Source organism: Lampetra planeri, chromosome 19 (assembly GCF_965212315.1).
Source record: "Lampetra planeri chromosome 19, kcLamPlan1.2.h2, whole genome shotgun sequence".
Taxonomy (NCBI): domain Eukaryota; kingdom Metazoa; phylum Chordata; class Hyperoartia; order Petromyzontiformes; family Petromyzontidae; genus Lampetra; species Lampetra planeri.
The window spans coordinates 3,761,109-3,777,667 of NC_136125.1; the positions used below are offsets into that span (position 1 = coordinate 3,761,109).

At 45.1% G+C, this 16,559-nt stretch overlaps 1 protein-coding gene across 1 annotated transcript in view; it reads left to right on the forward strand.

Moving 5' to 3' along the window:
* Window positions 1-16,559, forward strand: part of LOC144723968 (neurobeachin-like) — a 518,054-nt gene that overhangs the window by 135,814 nt on the left and 365,681 nt on the right. Inside the window, exons 3-6 of the mRNA XM_078602770.1 lie at window positions 1,656-1,756; window positions 2,389-2,484; window positions 10,939-11,060; window positions 12,483-12,609. Of these exons, the coding sequence (XP_078458896.1) occupies window positions 1,656-1,756; window positions 2,389-2,484; window positions 10,939-11,060; window positions 12,483-12,609 (446 nt within the window). The remainder of the gene's footprint in view (window positions 1-1,655; window positions 1,757-2,388; window positions 2,485-10,938; window positions 11,061-12,482; window positions 12,610-16,559) is intronic.

The window sequence follows — 16,559 nt, forward strand, 5'->3', positions numbered from 1 at the left end:
CTTGGAGAGAGTATTCTTCCACACTGGCATGCTGACCAAACCAAATGTAGTGTCCCACCTCTGCCGGGTGGATAGAGGTGGGGAGATTTTGAGGAGCCTGCTCCCTTGTTTCAACTTCCGTGCACGGGCAGATCGAACCGGCGACCTCTGGATTGCAAAGTCCAGTACGCTGACCGTTGCTCTCCTGTGGCTTCTGCGTAACGGGTTTCATTGAATTCCGCACGGGAGCTTGTGTTCAGAGCGGGCGGAGGAAGGAAGGCGGTAGTGCCATTTTTTTTGTCGCAGCGTATGAGCGTCGTGCGGGGCGTAGATTTCTGCACGCGTTATTTACAGTGCTCATTACTCTCGCTGTGGAATGGACGGTTTGATGGATGGATTCGAACATTGTTGGAGCCAATTTCACACCCGTGAGCTCGGCGATCTCGCTACAGCGGAATGCGGGGGGGAAATTTAAGCGGCACGCTTCTTTGATTGGTCGTGTTTGTTTGTTTGTCTCGTTGCGGTTGACGAGCAGGCCCGAGTGAAATGCATTGCCTTCAGCTTTACATGCTGATTACGATGGTTAACCCCACGGTAAAGCGTGAGGCAAATAAATTAGAGTAATGGTCTGAATCAGTTGTACGGTGCCATTAAACAGTAAAGAGGATCGAGTAAACATGACTGAAAAAAACAGCGCTGATCAATCACGCTCAAAACCAATGCAGCCACTGGCAGTGGAGTTGGCTGCATTGGTAGCGTGTACAGTTCACGTAATACACTTCCACGACATGCTCAGCTTTTTTTGTAAAAAAAGAATTTTGACATGCACACATGTAGTCCACAAACCCTCGCCTCCAAATCTACGACTGCAACCATTTGACCTCTCGCTTACTGGTACACAATTGTGCTCCACATTTTAATGACTCCGGTGGGAAGATGGGCCGTGCCTGTCCCCTCATTCAGGATTCGGCCCACTGTGCATTGTGGGGGGGTCTACGTAGAATTGGGGTGGCACAGCCCTGCAATTACTTGCGCACACCGCTGCTAGCGGAAAGGCCTCCACCGGTGGGCACTGCGGTGGCGAGATGTTAACTCCCTCGCCTGGTATGGAGGAGACCACCGTGGGTTCGATCCCTGACCCTGACGCCTGTACATTTGGAGTTTGCATGGTCTCTCTCTCTCTCCCGCCGTGGTCGTGTGTGGATCTTTCTCCGGGTCCTCCGGTTTTTCCCTCCCACATTTAAAAACATGCATTTAGAGTATTTTGGCTGCTATACATTTCCACATGATAAACCGCTTTGTTGCGCTATCATTCGTGGTTTATAGTTTACCTTTGAAGTTTTTTTTGGCCTCCTGTTCCACACTAGCTAGATGTTTTTGGAAGCGTTTGGAGTACCCACGGTCGACGGTGGGGGTGGCAGTGGGGGTAGCGGTGGGGTTGGCATTGGGGGTGCGGGCTAACAAACAGGCCTGCCGTGTTGTGGGAAGTCACTGAAGCCCTCTGTGCTGACCATTACACCATGTCGGTAAACGGGATTGAGACGCAGATTAAAATCAATCCTCGCCACCAACATTGCTGTTTCTCTGTTTATAGTGGTGTCGGTCAATGCAGCGATTTGAAATGTGCTCCGCCGCGTGCCTGACCGTGCGCTCTCTCCCTGCTGCCGTGCCGGCAGACCTGCTGGTGGACATGCTGGGCGTGCTGGCGAGCTACAGCATCACCGTGCGGGAGCTGAAGCTGCTCTTCAGCATGCTGCACGGGCACGATGGAGTCTGGGTACGGTCACGCGGAGGGACGTGCGGGTGGACGCGGGTGGGCATTGCTGGCTGCGTGTGCAGATGCCCTTGTGGAGGTTATCGCAGGGGTAGTGTGGGCAGGGGCAGTGGTGGTGGGAGCAGTAGCAGTGTGGGGGCAGTGCAGCGGTGGGTGGGAGTGGTAGTAGTAGCAACGCTTGGTTACTGCGTGTCCAGGCATTCCCGCAAACGCACAGAGGAGCGTGCGTGTGGATGCGTGCCCGAAGGGGAATATGTGCACATTGGAAGCCTGCATCAAAGTAAGCACTGGATCGGTGGTCATCTCCGCGAGCGGCCCTGAAGCCAGTTGTGGAAATCCCACCGATCCAGGAGTTGATTTAATCACAAAACGGGTACCTATTTTATTGACTCCGATCTGACGATTGCATCGTCCCTGAACCTACACACAACTTAAACCCATGGCCACAACGTCACCAGTTTGTATCAGCTTGGAGTGGTGAACCGCGTGTGCCAAATTTTTTTTTTTTCGCTCTTTTCACCCCCACGCCTCCCGTCGTGTGTCCCGTTGTGCCGGTATGGTCTCACGGTGGGGCTTTGCCATCCTCGTTGTGGTGGAACGCGTCTTCCTGCCCGCCCGCCCACCTGCTCGCTCAGCCGCGCCACGCCATCAAGCTGCTCACGGTGCTCACGCAGATGACGCAACGTCAGGGCCCGGATACCTTCTTCAACTTCCCCGGCCGCAGCGCTGCCGTGAGTGGCTCACATATGCCGACACACATACACTATATGTATATAACATATATATAGGTTACAGTGAGGGAAAAAAGTATTTGATCCCCTGCTGATTTTGTACGTTTGCCCACTGACAAAGAAATGATCAGTCTATAATTTTAATGGTAGGTTTATTTGAACAGTGAGAGACAGAATAACAAAAAAATCCAGAAAAACGCATGTCAAAAATGTTATAAATTGATTTTTATTTTAATGAGGGAAATAGGTATTTGACCCCCTCTCAATCAGAACGATTTCTGGCTCCCAGGTGTTTTTTATACAGGTAACGAGCTGAGATTAGGAGCACATTCTTAAAGGGAGTGCTCGTAATCTCAGCTTGTTACCTGTATAAAAGACACCTGTTCACAGAAGAAATCAATCAATCAGATTCCAAACTTTCCACCATGGCCAAGACCAAAGAGCACTCCAAGGATGTTAGGGACAAGATTGTAGACTTACACAAGGCTGGAATGGGCTACAAGACCATCGCCAAACAGCTTGGTGAGAAGGTGACAACAGTTGGTGCGATATTCGCAAATGGAAGAAACACAAAAGAACTGTCAAACTCCCTCGGCCTGGGGCTCCATGCAAAATCTCACCTCGTGGAGTTGCAATGATCATGAGAACGGTCAGGAATCAGCCCAGAACTACACAGGAGGATCTTGTCAACGATCTCAAGGCAGCTGGGACCATAGTCACCAAGAAAACAGTTGGTCACACACTACGCCGTGAAGGACTGAAATCCTGCAGCGCCCGCAAGGTTCCCCTGCTCAAGAAAGCACACATACATGCCCGTCTGAAGTTTGCCAATGAACATCTGAATGATTCAGAGGACAACTGGGTGAAAGTGTTGTGGTCAGATGAGACCAAAATGGAGCTCTTTGGCATCAACTCAACTCGCTGTTTGGAGGAGGAGGAATGCTGCCTATGACCCCAAGAACATCATCCCCACCGTCAAACATGGAGGTGGAAACATTATGCTTTGGGGGTGTTTTTCTGCTAAGGGGACAGGACAACTTCACCGCATCAAAGGGACGATGGACGGGGCCATGTACCGTCAAATCTTGGGTGAGAACCTCCTTCCCTCAGCCAGGGCATTGAAAATGGGTCGTGGATGGGTATTCCAGCATGACAATGACCCAAAACACACGGCCAAGGCAACAAAGGAGTGGCTCAAGAAGAAGCACATTAAGGTCCTGGAGTGGCCTAGCCAGTCTCCAGACTTTAATCCCATATAAAATCTGTGGAGGGATGTGAAGGTTCGAGTTGCCAAACGTCAGCCTCGAAACCTTAATGACTTGGAGAAGATCTGCAAAGAGGAGTGGGACAAAATCCCTCCTAAGATTTTGCAAACCTGGTGGCCAACTACAAGAAACGTCTGACCTCTGTGATTGCCAACAAGGGTTTTGCCACCAAGTACTAAGTCATGTTTAGCAGAGGGGTCAAATACGTATTTCCCTCGTTAAAATGCAAATCAATTTATAACATTTTTGACATGCGTTTTTCTGGATTTTGTTGTTATTCTGTCTCTCACTGTTCAAATAAACCTACCATTAAAATTATAGACTGATAATTTCTTTGTCAGTGGGCAAACGTACACAATCAGCAGGGGATCAAATACTTTTTTCCCTCACTGTTTATACGGTGACGCTGTACTGGCAGTGGCGCGCGCAAGCACAGATAATAACAAAAATTCAACACGTTAGTCAATTAACACTGCCTAGGGTAAAAATATATATATTATCAGTGATGTTTCGGCACCTGACTGTGCAATGAAGAAGTCACCCATTGCATATGTGTTCCTTCAAGGCCGTGTTATGCACGAATGTGTTAACAATATGCACGGTATGTATTTTGTGCAGTTGAAAATCTCTGAAGCTTTTACACTTTGTAGCATATACCCTTTATCTTCCATAACCCAGTTTTCAACTGTACAGTTCAAGCTGCTGTCTCATTCTCATGATTAAACTATTGCCGATACGTTTCGTGGACATGCTGTGCACTGTGTATTCATGATGGAATTCCCCTATTAGCCTCCTATAAATTTGGACCAAGGGCTGTCAGCAAGCACCTATTAAGGCTGTGAACTGGCATGTACAGTATATGTAGGGGTAGTGTAGGCCACACCACACTGGGACACTTGTGTCTCACCCGTATTGAGGGAGGCTCAGGTGAGGTTCACACAACAAGTATCGGTGTTCTGCATGTCCAACAATTGGACCTGGTTGTGTGGGATAATCACCATTACTCTTCCATTCCTCCCCCCCTTCTCATGTATGGTAGGATGCATTTACATGGAACTCTAAGAGGGATTGTTTATTAAACATTTGTATTCATTTCAATGAATACAATTATGTAAATCAGAAATGTTCATTATATTTCGGTTGATTTATTTTGAGAATGCCCAAGCGTAATAGGATTTGCACGCCCACCAAAAACAAGTCTGCGTGCCACCCTGCTCACGTGAGCATTAGGTAGTGGCTCATCTCCATCTTGGTAGCCTTTGGCCAGTGGTGAAAATTCCACGTTTCTACGGTGGGACCTTGCCGAATTCTAGGAACCACTCATTTTTGGTTGGCTATGTACTGTGCAAAAGAAGTTCAACATACATTGTTGATCTCCCACAAAGCGGTGTACCCATGTTTGTGAGCACAGAGGGATAGACTAAATCTAATGTGTCCTTTGCGAGTTGATCATTCTGCTATGGCCCCAGATTTGCCGCATTTCTGTATGTAAATTCACGGTCGCTGAGGGTCGGGCTGAGAGGGCCCCAAACATCAAGCAGGCCAGTAATAAACGGCACTATCGAAGGTGTAATAGAATTTGAGCAAGGTGAAAAAAGAGCACTTGGACAAAACGTACGATGGGAAGCAATTCATATGTGGAGCAGTGCGAGGGAAGAAGCAGAAAAAGAGAGGTGGGGTGACCTGCAGTGTGGTGAGTGAACACGGTACATGTGAGATTAGATATACACACACACACATTAACTTGGAAAATATCATTTTCTCAGCTAGCAGCTGAGATTCTAAGTGACATTATCTGGAATTTTGCAGGACCTCAATCATAGCTATTCCATTCTCCCCTAGCAAGGGTGTGAGGAGTAATGTGATTGGTACGCGTTGATTAGGTAGCAGAAACATCGTAGGGAGTTTAAAGGGCCTGAAATTTATATAATGTAAAATTATGAATCAATGTGCATATGTGCTAGACTGGTAATAAAGAAGCATTGGTACCATATTAAAGTTACGTGATAAAAACTATAATCATGAACTTGGGCTTTTTTCTTTACATCTGAACGATGTTAAAATATGAACATTTCACATCGGTACAATACAATCTACATTTTATCATTAATTATCCCAAATAAATAGATTTGAAGCACTGGTGTCAATACAGTAATGAAGACATTCACTGTATGGTGAGCAAGGTCTATTTATGCTGGTAATTAATGATTCATATTGACGATTGTGGTGATGGATGGATACCGAGATGGATACCTTATCTATGCTATAATGTTACTGAAGATTGTCCCTGGTGATGTTAACCTTTTCCCGTTCCGAGACGTCTGCAAATTGCTGAATCTCGGGAACGCGTAAGTGGTTAGCATTAACTATGTTTAGAGATGCATGTTTTTAAAGACATTGCACGCACCGTAGAGAACTCCAGTGACACGACCACATTCTATGATAGCTGGCGCCAAGCTGTGCCCAATGCCCTCCTGCATGGCCTTGTGGGATCCTCGGGACTGGTGAAGTTATTTTGTTGGTTTTTCTTCCGATTCCGTTCCGATGATGTATGACCTCTCGTGAACCTGCTTACAGTAAGATTAAAAGCCAAAACATCTTCCGTTATCACAAAGGAATCAGATGTGGGGCAGTGCTCCTTTCATTGGTGGCCACGATCCAGCAGTGAACACTCCTCATTCTTATGGCAAGGACCAGTATCTATATAGGACAACCACTTTTTTCTCATAAAAAAAGTAATATCTATCTTATTAGCACCAGAGGAATGTTGAGTTTAATTAACCCCTTACTAGAATTTTTTCCGATGATGTACAATTACGTTATCGGAATGGGAAAGGGTTAACACCCCACTGGGCTGCTGCTCTACGCTCCATAGCACACGATGAGAATTGCATCCCCATTTTGGTTCACTTCAAAATTGTCGACTTTTGTCATGCGGGTGAGCAAAACAGGATTCATAATCCCCGTATCTACGGTTCAGTAGCTGTATGTATTAAAGGGATTTTTGATTTTACAATTCCTATTCTGCCAAACTTCTCAAGATGATGGAGACACTATGAAGAAAAAAGTCTAACATTCCTTGTTTTAAGTTGTGAAGAAATATCGCGCATAAATGTGTGGCCAGTGGTACACTCACATCCACATTGGTTAGTTTGACTATAACGGAACACTCACTTTTGCCCCTATCGAGTTACCCCAGAAGCCTTAACTTAGTGCTGAAGATGAAATTGAACTTAGGTCACTGAGACAGGAGAACGCTTGACTTTAAATGAAATTCTAATATGGCTTGTGAACCCTTGCAACTTCACGAGAAAAGTCAAGTGGACTGGCACAGGCAAAGCCATCTCATTACCCTTTAGGGTGTTGAGAATTCAGCATAAGAGACCACTGAAACTAAATATATACATCAAAATATGACTAAAAATTAATCTCCTTAGTATCTCTTTCTCCCTCTATTCCATTATCGCTGTATTAGTTGCCATTGTCAATGAGTTGTTGTTTTGACGTGCAAGCTGAGAATTTACAATTAAGAGTTGCGAATCAATCGAGGCCAGGTCTTCGTGTTCGTTGTTAATTTGTGTCCCTCCTTGCTCCCTGCGGATGTGGCCTATCTTATTCTATTAAGTCAACCTCCATCTTTCCTCGTGGGAATCCCACTGTGTACGTGCAAGGAGCTTGCAGTGTGTCACTTGACACACTAGTAGGGAGAAATGACGCTCCCAACAAATGATTAATTATTAAGAAATGCTCAACCCTATCGTGCTGTCAGCGGCAATTTTTTTCTTTATAAATTTAGTGTTGTCAGTCAAACACAATTAAATTATATAACTACACCTCTCAATCCACCGTGACAAATCATCACGAGAGATATGTATTATTAATAATAACTACTTTTTATCTTACCAGGTAAGGCCCACTGAGATAGAAAGGTTTTTATTTCAGAAGCGACCTGGCCACAAATCATAGCTTAAAGAAGTGGCCTATCATGTGGACATTTATAGCAGCCGAATACTCGAAACACATGTTTTTTAAATATGGAGGGAAAAACCAGAGGATGCAGAGAAGAATCCATGCAACCACGGGAACAACATGGAAACTCCAAATATAAAGGCGTCAAGGTCTTCCTGTATACCAGCAGATATAGTTAACATCTCGCCACCATGGCGTCCTATGAATATGCACTGCTCCTCTGAGCTTAGGAACTTGTGTAAAATATAAAAATGGTAAATAACATTTATGCGATTTGTGATTTTGCTGTAATAGTTGATGCCCACATTTTTTTAGCTGTTGGGGTGACTGACTGGTAGATACATAAAAATGCCTATAAATCGTACCGTCCGCAACCATGTCATAATTCAAATCTTCCATTTGTCAAATTACCAATCTGCTTTGGCTTTGATGGATTATGTGTTGGCGTTAAATTGCTCACTGAATCTAATTGTATATATCATTATCTTATAAAGTAGATGCTGTATTTCAACAGGAGTACCACTTATTTATCTGAAGAAGATAATAAATGAATTTGCATAGTGGCAGATTAACTGTACTGCGTAATAATTTTCAGTGGTCCAAATGCCCTCTCGTGAACCTGCTTACAACTAAAATTAAAAGTGAAAGTCAAACATCTCCAGTTATCACATAAGCATCAGATGTGGGGCAGTGCGCATTTCATTGGTGGCCACGACCCAGCAGTGAACACTCCTCATTCTTATGACAAGGACCAGTATCTATATAGGACAACCACTTTTGTATTATAAAAAGAAGAAACTAGTATCTATCTTATTGGCATCAGAGGGATGTTGAGTTGAATTAACCCCTGCCTAGAATGTTTTTCCTGACACTCTCCTGCTGTCGCGAACACAATTGCTCCCTGGCTGGGTATCATTGAAATTTACAATTATGCAACGGGGCTACTTGGGCTTTACTGCTGTTTACATGCTGGCATTGACAACAACTGAGTACTGTGAAGAAACTGGCCAGACCCACTTGAGCTCGCTGCTATTAAAGCGTGTCACCGCAGTCAATGGTATTGATGGCACCACATCTTACGATGGCTTGCTTTCTTTTTTCCCAGATCCCACGGCTTTTGAATGGTCAACATCTGACCTCCTAAAGGTCCAATCTTACATGGGAAAAGCGGTTCACTCTGAATTTAGTCCAACATCTGGCTTCCGGTTTCCCCCTTGGTCACTGTGTGCCATGGTGGAGAGATGTTAACTACCTCGCCTGGTATATAAAAGGTCGTGGGTTCGATCCTGACCCTGACGTCTGTATATTTGGAGTTTGTATGTTCTCCCCGTGGCTGCTTAGATTTTCTTCCGGGTCCTCCAGTTTTTCCCCCCACATTTAAAATCATGCATTTAGAATATTTGGCTGCTATATATTTCCACATGAAAAGCCACTTCATTGAGCTATAATCTGAAAAAGAGCTATATAGCTCAGTGGGCCTTACCTGGTTAACATTTTTTTATTCTTTAGTTTTTTATACTGGCCTCAGGGTGCCCCTCCATCCTGCACCCGTGCCCCCGCAAACCTTTCTGTCTAATTATATCTGGAGAGCTTTCCTGCAAAATATTCGGTCCCTTAACTTAATAATGATACTAATTAATTAATATTTGACCAAAACTGTGCACCATTATTTTATTATTTTCAATGGCTGGAATGTGCTAGACCATGGGATTTGGAACAGGGAGAGGGGAAATATTTAATTACAGTGAACCTCTGACCAGAAGTTGAACATGCCACCTACTCATTGAGAGCTTAGGGCTCTAGGCACAGGGCCATCTTAGCTGGGTTAAGATTTTTGCAACAGAAAAAACAAATCAAATCAGTGGCGCTGTGCCAAAATGATGATGAGGCCTGTGCACTTCTCTCTCAGTGGTCTTGAGCCAGTGAAATAATTTCCACAGTCCTATGGCGGGGGGGGGGGCATATTGTCCATTGTATCACTGCTATTAGCCATTGCTGGTAGAAGGGAACCGATGGAGTTGTGTTAGGGCGTGGAATCCCTCAATAATTGGCCAGTTTCGTGGACATCCCGGGCTGCTGATTCCCTCCTATTGCTGCATTTAATGAAGTTGTAATAATTGTATTAAATACATCTACAGTATAACTCTGAAAATGCCCTTTTGTGTGCCAATTAGACCAGAACCCTTTGTACTAAACAAAGAGTTTCTCCAAAGTGATTTGGTGACATTTGCAAATGGATTGAATACCGTAATGCATCGGAGCATCGTGCCGTAAATGTGTGTGTGTGAGGTACCATTTTATTTGTCTTGCATCAACTGTGCCTGGTAATCGGTGGGCTGGAGCAGAAAGCGTGGCTTTAAAATTGTGTAGTTCATATGCGGACATTCCATGCTGTTCCCTCAGGAATGTGGTATAGCTCTAATTTGCAGACACACAGACATGCATAACACATTTTCTATATGTGTACAACAAAAGTTATACTTTATGTTTGTTTTTAATGCAAGTCAAAGTGAAGCTCAAAGTGTCTGGTATGTGCTTGATTTTAAATTTAGGCGCATATGAATCGTGTTTTCAGGTTATGTATTCGGGTTATGCATTCCTAAGCAGTCGTGGTTTTTCATGACTGCATATTTTACGAAAAATGGCTTTCGATAACGTGGTCATAAGGAATCCATGTTTACGTGATAGAAAAAATGAAGAGAAAGAAATTATTGTTGGAAATGATCACATAACCATTTAAAGACCTTTCGCAAAACTCAATACCATACCAGAATAAGGAGATAAGGGTGGCTGATCGAGATTAAGGGGGAGAGATGATGAAATTATAGGAAATAATTTTTTGTACGCTTTGATTTGGTTAAAGTACCGTTCATCTTTCCTGATAGTTCGTGTAATTCCGTTGCTGCATTGCTGTATCATCATTAGAAAGGTATGCATGGTTGCAAAGCAAGAATATTTTACCGGTAGAAAATGTCTGTTATTCAAAGGATAAACGTATCCCATTTTCTGCCACTGTTGTCGACTTCTGGGAATTTAACAGTAGTGTTTTTATAATCGCAAAATTTACCTTTTTTGCTTGCAGACTTTACACAAAACCTTTTATGTGAAACATTTTACGTAGCTTCACAGCAGCGGCAGCACTACTAAAATAATGTCGTCCCATACGGGATGAGACCACGAGTCTCTGTTGCTCGCTGTGCGCATCCCGTTCTGTCAACAGGCGATCGCCCTGCCACCCATTGCCAAGTGGCCCTACCAGAATGGCTTCACCTTCAATACGTGGTTTCGCATGGACCCGCTCAACAACATCAACGTGGACAAAGACAAGCCTTACCTGTACTGGTACGTGCGGCCCACTATTCCACGCGCACACTTTTGTTTGTGTGGAATGGTATCCACAAGGCTTGGGACGTCTGGCAAAAACATAACCAAGCTTCAGCGTGCACAACATTCTCTGGCACGTACTGTGACGGGTACTGCAAGATCCAACCTGTGTCCATCTAATGCTCGGTGAGCTGCATTGGCGTCCGGTTGCCGAACGAATACAGTGTGAGGTCGCACTCATTACACACAAAGTGTTTGACACAAATGAACCACAAAACCTTACTAATCTCGTCAAGGAGCATAAACCATCATGCAAACTCTGGTCATCATCGCAGCAGTTTTTGGCTAACCATTGAACAAGACGGTCACTGCATCATGCACTTTGAGATGCGCATCTGCGGCCGTCTGGAACTCTCTTACTTCCGATATAAGGAAGCCACTGAAAATATACATTGTTAAATCTAGATTGAAAACTCATTTCTTTTTATGTTTAGTTTGACCTTACCCCGCACCTCATATTCGCACGGTTGGCTATGTACGGCGAGAAATAAGTTCAACATGGACAGTGGTGCACAAGCACACATCAATTGACAGAAAGCTCAACGCATCTGTCAATAACATCAGTGCACTAAAATAAAAAATATATATATTGGCCTCTCTTCTTCGCAGTAAATGATGATCTCGAAATTTCACTATTGTCCAAAACCTTCCCTATTGTGTATTGATGGATATTATTCGTATATGTCTATCCTTTTAGGGCAGTGTTATTGAGGAACACGTTGAGTTGCCTTGTTTCAGGGGAAGGGGCCACCCATAAAAACATGAGGTGGATGGGAGTTGACGAGATGGCGGTACATAAATTAGCTTCCAGAGCCTTCTGTGCAGAGTTGTCAGTGGTATCCCTTCGTGTGTGTGTTTTCTCTCTGGGTACTTGGGTTTCATTGAAGTAAATTTTATTTGATGTCAAGAGCCGTGAGATGACTGTTTTTGATGTGCCGAGTGCACGATATGAAAAAAGACCGATTGATTGATTTCCTCCTACCTTTCTTAACATCCCAATGCAGGACTCTGGTTTCAAAACGTGTCTTGAGACGCAGTGGAAGCTTCTTTGTAAATTGCAAAGACATCTCATTATCTGTGACACGATGGTGATGATTGACGAGGATGATGACAATGACGAAAAGCGGTGTGTGTGTGTGCGCGCGCGTGCTTGTGGGGATCGGTCATCTAGTGGTTGGCGCCCTCCGCTACAAACCCGACGACCCGAGTTTGATTCCCACTCATGGCTAACACCTGTGATGATTATCTGAACCAGTCCTCCCCTAGGTCGCTAACAGCACTTGCCCCAACAGTCTGTTAAGGCTATACGGGGAATCTTTGTCTTTGTCTACCGTCTGGTGAGGCTATAACGGGTGATCTTTGTTTCTGTCTCGTGTCTAGCTTCAGGACAAGTAAGGGCGTGGGTTACTCGGCCCACTTCGTCGGGAACTGCCTCATCGTCACATCGCTCAAATCCAAAGGGAAGGGCTTCCAGCACTGTGTCAAGTATGACTTCCAGCCCAGAAAGGTAACTGCATCCCCCTTCAGACCACATCTATGGTTCGTTAACCCCGCCCTCCACCCACACATTTTTAAAGCCCTGTTGGCGTTAAATCTGCAGCAAGGGCCGGCGCTCACGAACGCGTGAGCAGAGGTCGACCCAAGCGCGCACCCACAGCCACTTAAGCCACTCGCTTGGACACTCGGTCATCATTATGTTTGTGATCCACCGGGGCTCCGCTCAGCCTGTTGGCAACATGCAATGGGCTCGGCCTTGACTGTAGGAAGGATGTGTGAAGGTGGAATTTGCTGGTGCATTGAGATGCATGGTTGTGCTCCGTGCCAGTGACATCAAGTAGCAGATTATTTCAGCCGCCAGTGTTGTTTGTCGTTGGTTGAAGCTCATTGTCCTGCCGGGCAGTGCTATGGTTAGAGAATGGGGTTGTGATATGAGTCCGAAGGCTGTGGTCAGTGAAAAACGCTCAGCTCACCGTCACACGTGGGGTAAAAATAATACACTTGTGTAGGAAGTCAACAGTTGTTGTCCTATGCAAAGATTGTCTTCTACCATGGGAATGTAGAAATTCCAACATTGGCTGCTGGCATCAGTCGGAGCTGGGTTATATACCTCATTGCTCGTTTGAAGGTGAGGAACGCTCAGACACGTCGCTTGTGTCGAGATCTAACAGCCAAAAACTACAATTTGGCAGATGTATTTTTCAAAGTCTTCATATAATTCGTTGCTATTATGGCCTTATTGCACTGATATTATTATTGATTGATATAAAACATAATTTTGAGTTTCTTATTTGAAGGTAATGTGCGGTTATACGATTTCCCACATTTATTTCAGCATTGGCATGAATTCACATCTCATCAGTGTGGTGACAAACCATAGGACCAGGAAGCCGGGCTCCCGTGTGTTCATTGCCAAACCTGAGAAATTTACGTGGAAGTTTAATTTACAATGTTCAAGTTTATTGTATGTTGTTCAGTCGATCCAACCGTACATATATTGGATGCCCATGACAATTGCATAACACCACACCCTGCCCGAGCTGTTGTCGCACAGTAGTGGAACACCACGTGTGTATTCTGAAGGCTTTATCATAATTCAATCTATTGATCGTATTCTCTTTTCAGGCAAGGATTGTAGGTGTGTCGTACTGGGTGGTGCCCGACTTAGGATGGATTCCCACCGCTTTTTTGACTTTCGTTGCGACCTTAGAACGTGCTCACTCCGCCACGGCGCAACTTAGCCAAGCGGCAGGGTCTTACCGTGGCCCCCCATTCGGGGGAGAGTTTCCCAGAGGGGCACGTCCTCCGTTCACACGTTTGCCGCTCGCGAATTTGTATACCCTCTTTTGTGATCATGTTGCGGGTTCAATAAAAACATTAAGAAACAACAAAAAACGAAGCGGTAGGGTGGCAGCGCAGTGGTAATACTCGTGCCTTGTCGCAAGAAGCGCTAGGGTTCGATTCCCGAATTGGGTGGTTTTCAGGATGAAGTTTATTCTCCACGGGTCTCCTCCACGTTTTCTGGGTTCCTCTCAAAGCACACAAACATCCCAATGCTGATAAATGACCTGCAAAGTAGTCAATTTGGGTAGCACACAGGAGCAACATTGTTCTTGGCTCCACCCTTATTCACGCCACCTCAACCCCGTTTGGCCTGCCCGTTCACGCGACATTTCAAAATGTACACCATTGAGAATCTGGGACGCCCGTGACTTCACTTAAGCGAGATGTAGGTGGGACGTGGCGCGTTGAGTAACCCAGAGTGAACCCACCTTCACTGTTCACGTTATTGAAATGTCAATCAAGGATGATCTCACGTTGGTCATTTTTTTTTTTGAGGCTGCTTAAATGAGTGGTTCCATGGAGAGACTTGCTTCCCCACCATAGCAATGAGGAATTTCCACCGCCGGCTCAAGATTGCCAACGGGGATGAGCGCTGACCCAAATGCGCGTTTGAGCGTGGAGAGACTTTAACTCAGTTCCCAGTCAGCTTTCACCCGGTATAATTGAAAAGTATCCATACGCTCGTGCGTTTTGTGCTCACAGCCGCGACGCGACATTAAATATTCTCTCATTTAAACGTGAGGGCGAACAAAGCGTGAGGATTTTCAATGGAAAGAGCCATTCCAGGGGTCTTGTGCATCCACCGTATGAACCTCTTTCACCCTCACCAATGGTACACCATTGCTCCTACAGCAAGTTCCGCCCAACATGCGTCTGCTGTACAGAGGTCATAGCATTTGAACCGACGGTGTTATTACGGAAAAGAAAGGCTGCAATCGTGGCAAGGCAATAAACCGTTGCAGCAGAGGCACACTCTGAGGGGGTCTTTTCGGTTGGTTGCATTAACATCACTTCAGCGTGACCAGAGAGCTGTGCCTCTTTTTTAAAATAAGGTGATTTAATCAAGGCTGGCCCCGTGTATGATCAGGGGGCCGCGAGTCTAGCTGTTTGGATATATGAGCTGGCTCTGACCTCATCTTGATCTACAAAGTCTGCGCATATTGCGCCTTGCAGCTTGCGTGCAGGCAAGCTGCGCGAGTGATGCCGTAGCGTCGAGCTCGGTGCGCGGCAGCAATCCCAGTCTGCGGGCGTCCTTACCTCTCCGATGTAAAAAAAAAACCCCATCATCATCAAGGTGGGTGCTCTTCTCTCCTGGCGCCCACCACTGGCGTGCGGTGGAATCCACGTTCCCATGGCAGGGCCATTTTCCCTAGGAAAATGACTGTTGACTTTGTTACTCACTTTAGTACCAGTAATGGTTATTAGAATTGCAATTACAGCCTGGAGGTTGCCAGCTCAATCTGTCGGTGTGGCAGTTTAAACAGTGGCCGTGTTTATTAATTCCTCTGGCTTCTGTCCACCCAAGTGGTATGAATGGGTACATCAGAGTTATCCTATTTGCCGGTTGAGGGTGGTGTGCGTTAAAGTCTGGGTACTTTCACCTCTTCCAAGAAGTCTTGTCGGTGTGAAAGAGTAGGCCAAAATACCCTCCGAACTTCAGTCCTCCGTGCGTGAGCTGGCATATTCCAGGGCTCCACCTTTACCTTCTTGATCCAGGAGGGAGGCACAGGGTAAATCAACCCATCGCCACTGGGTGTTAAACTCGTAATCTTGCAGATGTGAGTCAAGGGCTCAAAGCACAGTGGCACCCAGCGGGATGTAACATGTCTCGATAAGAGATCCGATATACTCAAGCCACTCTTAGTTGTCGAAATGCAATTTAGTTTCCCAGCTACAGGGAAAGTTTTCACAAACGCATCTGTTCACATCACTTACTATCTGGGCATGGGCTACAGCAATGGTTTATCCTGTCTGCATACTCTTTGGGTCATTCGGTAAAGTCACGTAGATAGATTTATTAAAAAAACATTCATTATTTATATATATATATATAAATAAGTATATAATTATATAATAGTTCCTATGTTATTATATAATAATTTTTCTTTTTCTATCTATGTGACTTTACCGAAAGACCCAAAGAGTATGAATTCCTACAGTCACGAAAGCTTTAAGTCAAAATTTCTCCTGTCCTTGTGTAACCAGCTTGGAAACCCTGTTGCCTCTTCCTGTCATGCTCACAGAGTTACGGCCTTTCAAGAATAATCAGAAAACTTTCACCATTAGTTGGCTTATCTGCTTCACTGCCTGAACTCATTGTTTCCTGGATTTGCTGGCTCAGGTCCATGACATGGCCCATAAGTCCTTTGATCCAACAAAGCTGCCACTTGCTGTAATTTAATTGAAACTCCGAGGTTCACACTTTGGAGCTTGGTGGGGGGTGGGGGTCGCAATAAACACCTAACCCCGAGGTGCAGTTTCGCTGGTGCGGTGCGTCGCGGGGTCAGAGATACACAGAATATTTCTGGATTTTTTTTCGTTTTCTTTAGAATTAAATTATAAGCTGACGGATGAACGATGCTATTGCCTCTTTGAGACGAAATTATGGATATGATA